This window comes from Mandrillus leucophaeus, unplaced genomic scaffold (assembly GCF_000951045.1).
Source record: "Mandrillus leucophaeus isolate KB7577 unplaced genomic scaffold, Mleu.le_1.0 Scaffold104, whole genome shotgun sequence".
NCBI lineage: Eukaryota > Metazoa > Chordata > Mammalia > Primates > Cercopithecidae > Mandrillus > Mandrillus leucophaeus.
In genome coordinates, this window is record NW_012098543.1 from 1,722,852 (window position 1) to 1,724,598 (window position 1,747).

General features: G+C 40.7%; 1 protein-coding gene across 1 annotated transcript in view; it reads left to right on the forward strand.

The window, feature by feature from the left end:
* LOC105539789 (zinc finger protein 816-like) overlaps positions 1-1,747 on the forward strand; it is a 21,437-nt gene that overhangs the window by 18,348 nt on the left and 1,342 nt on the right. Inside the window, exon 4 of the mRNA XM_011980218.1 lies at positions 926-1,736. Within this exon, the coding sequence (XP_011835608.1) occupies positions 926-1,736 (811 nt within the window). The remainder of the gene's footprint in view (positions 1-925; positions 1,737-1,747) is intronic.

Sequence of the window (1,747 nt, forward strand, 5' to 3'; positions counted from 1 at the left end):
AGAGATGTCCCTGGAAGCCCTGAGCAGAATTGTCAGCATGGCCCAGGATACGAGATAGAAAGCATGACACTGACACTGATTGACAAGTGTTTCCAGCTGTGGTTCTGGTTTTGTTTTCTTTTTCTTTGTTTGTTTTCAGACAGTCTCCCTCTGTTGGACAGGCTGGAGTGCAGAGTCTGATCTCAGCTTATTGCAACCTCTGCCTCCTGAGTTCAAGCAATTCTTGTACCTCAGCCTCTCAACCTAACTGGAATTACAGGCATATGCCTTCATACCTGGATGATTTTTGTATTTTTATTAGACATAGGGTATCACCATGTTGATCAGGCTGGTCTTGAATTGCTGACCTCAAGCAATTCACTCACCTCAGCTTCGCAGTGTTGGGATTACAGGCGTGAGCCACCACACTTGGCCTTTCGTTCTGGTTTTTGAGAACCATCACAGAAGCGTCTCTCACTGGCACTGTGACAGTGTTCATCACATAAACTAATGGTCATCTTCTGTAAGTAGCAGTCACTGCTGTAGAAATTCCTCCTAGCGAGGAAATAATTCAGGCTTACTGCCTCATATATATGAGGCTCTTGACTGAACTCTTTTTTTTTTTTTAATTCTATACAGAATCTTGCTCTTGTTGCCCAGGCTGGAGTGCAATGTCGTGGTCTCCACACGCTGCAACCTCTGCCTCCTGGGTTCAAGCAATTCTGCTGCCTCAGCCTCCTGAGTAGCTGGGATTATAGGTACCCACCACCACACCTGGCTAATTTTTTTATGTTCAGTTGAGACAAGGTGTTCTTAAACTTTGAAGATCACATTTGGGAAGTTTAAAATAAGTATTGCTTTTTGTGTAATTTTTACACATTTCAATATTAACTATTATTTACCATCTGTACTTATTTGGAAAACTATTGGTCTTTATATTTTTTAGATAGCTCTTTAAAATCCATGATGGAGTTCTCATCACATGAGCACAGTAATACAGGAGAAGGGTTCTACACAGGGACATTGGAAAGACATAAAAGTTATCACATTGGAGATTTTTGCTTCCCAGAAATCAAGAAAGATATTCATCACTTTGAGTTTCAGTGGCAAGAAGTTGGAAGAAATGGCCATGAAGCACCTGTGACAGAAAATAAAGAGTTGACAGGTAGTACAGACCGACATACTCAAAGGCATGCTGGAAACAAGCCTATTAAAGATCAGCTTGGATCAAGCTTTCATTCACATCTGCCTGAACTGTGCATATTTCAGACACAAGGGAAAATTAGTAACCAAGTGGACAAGTCTGTCAGTGGTGCTTCCTCAGCTTCAACATCCCAGAGAATTTCTGGTAGGCTCAAAACTCATATTTCTAATAAGTATGGGAAGAATTTCCTCCATTCCTCATTATCCACACAAATACAGGAAACATGCGTGAGAGAAAAACCTTGCCAAAATAATGGGTGTGGCAAAGCTTTTAATTATAGCTCACTCTTAAGCAGACATCACATAACCCATTCAAGAGAGAAACAATGTAAATGTGACGTCTGTGGCAAGGTTTTTAATCAGAAGCAATACTTTGCATGTCATCATAAATGTCACACTGGTGAGAAAATTTACAAGTGTAATGAGTGTGAGAAGACCTTCACTCAGATGTTATCCCTTGTATGCCATCATAGACTTCATACTGGAGAGAAACCTTACAAGTATAATGAGTGTGGCAAGACGTTCAGTCAGAAGTCATCCTTTAGATGCCATCGTAGACTTCATA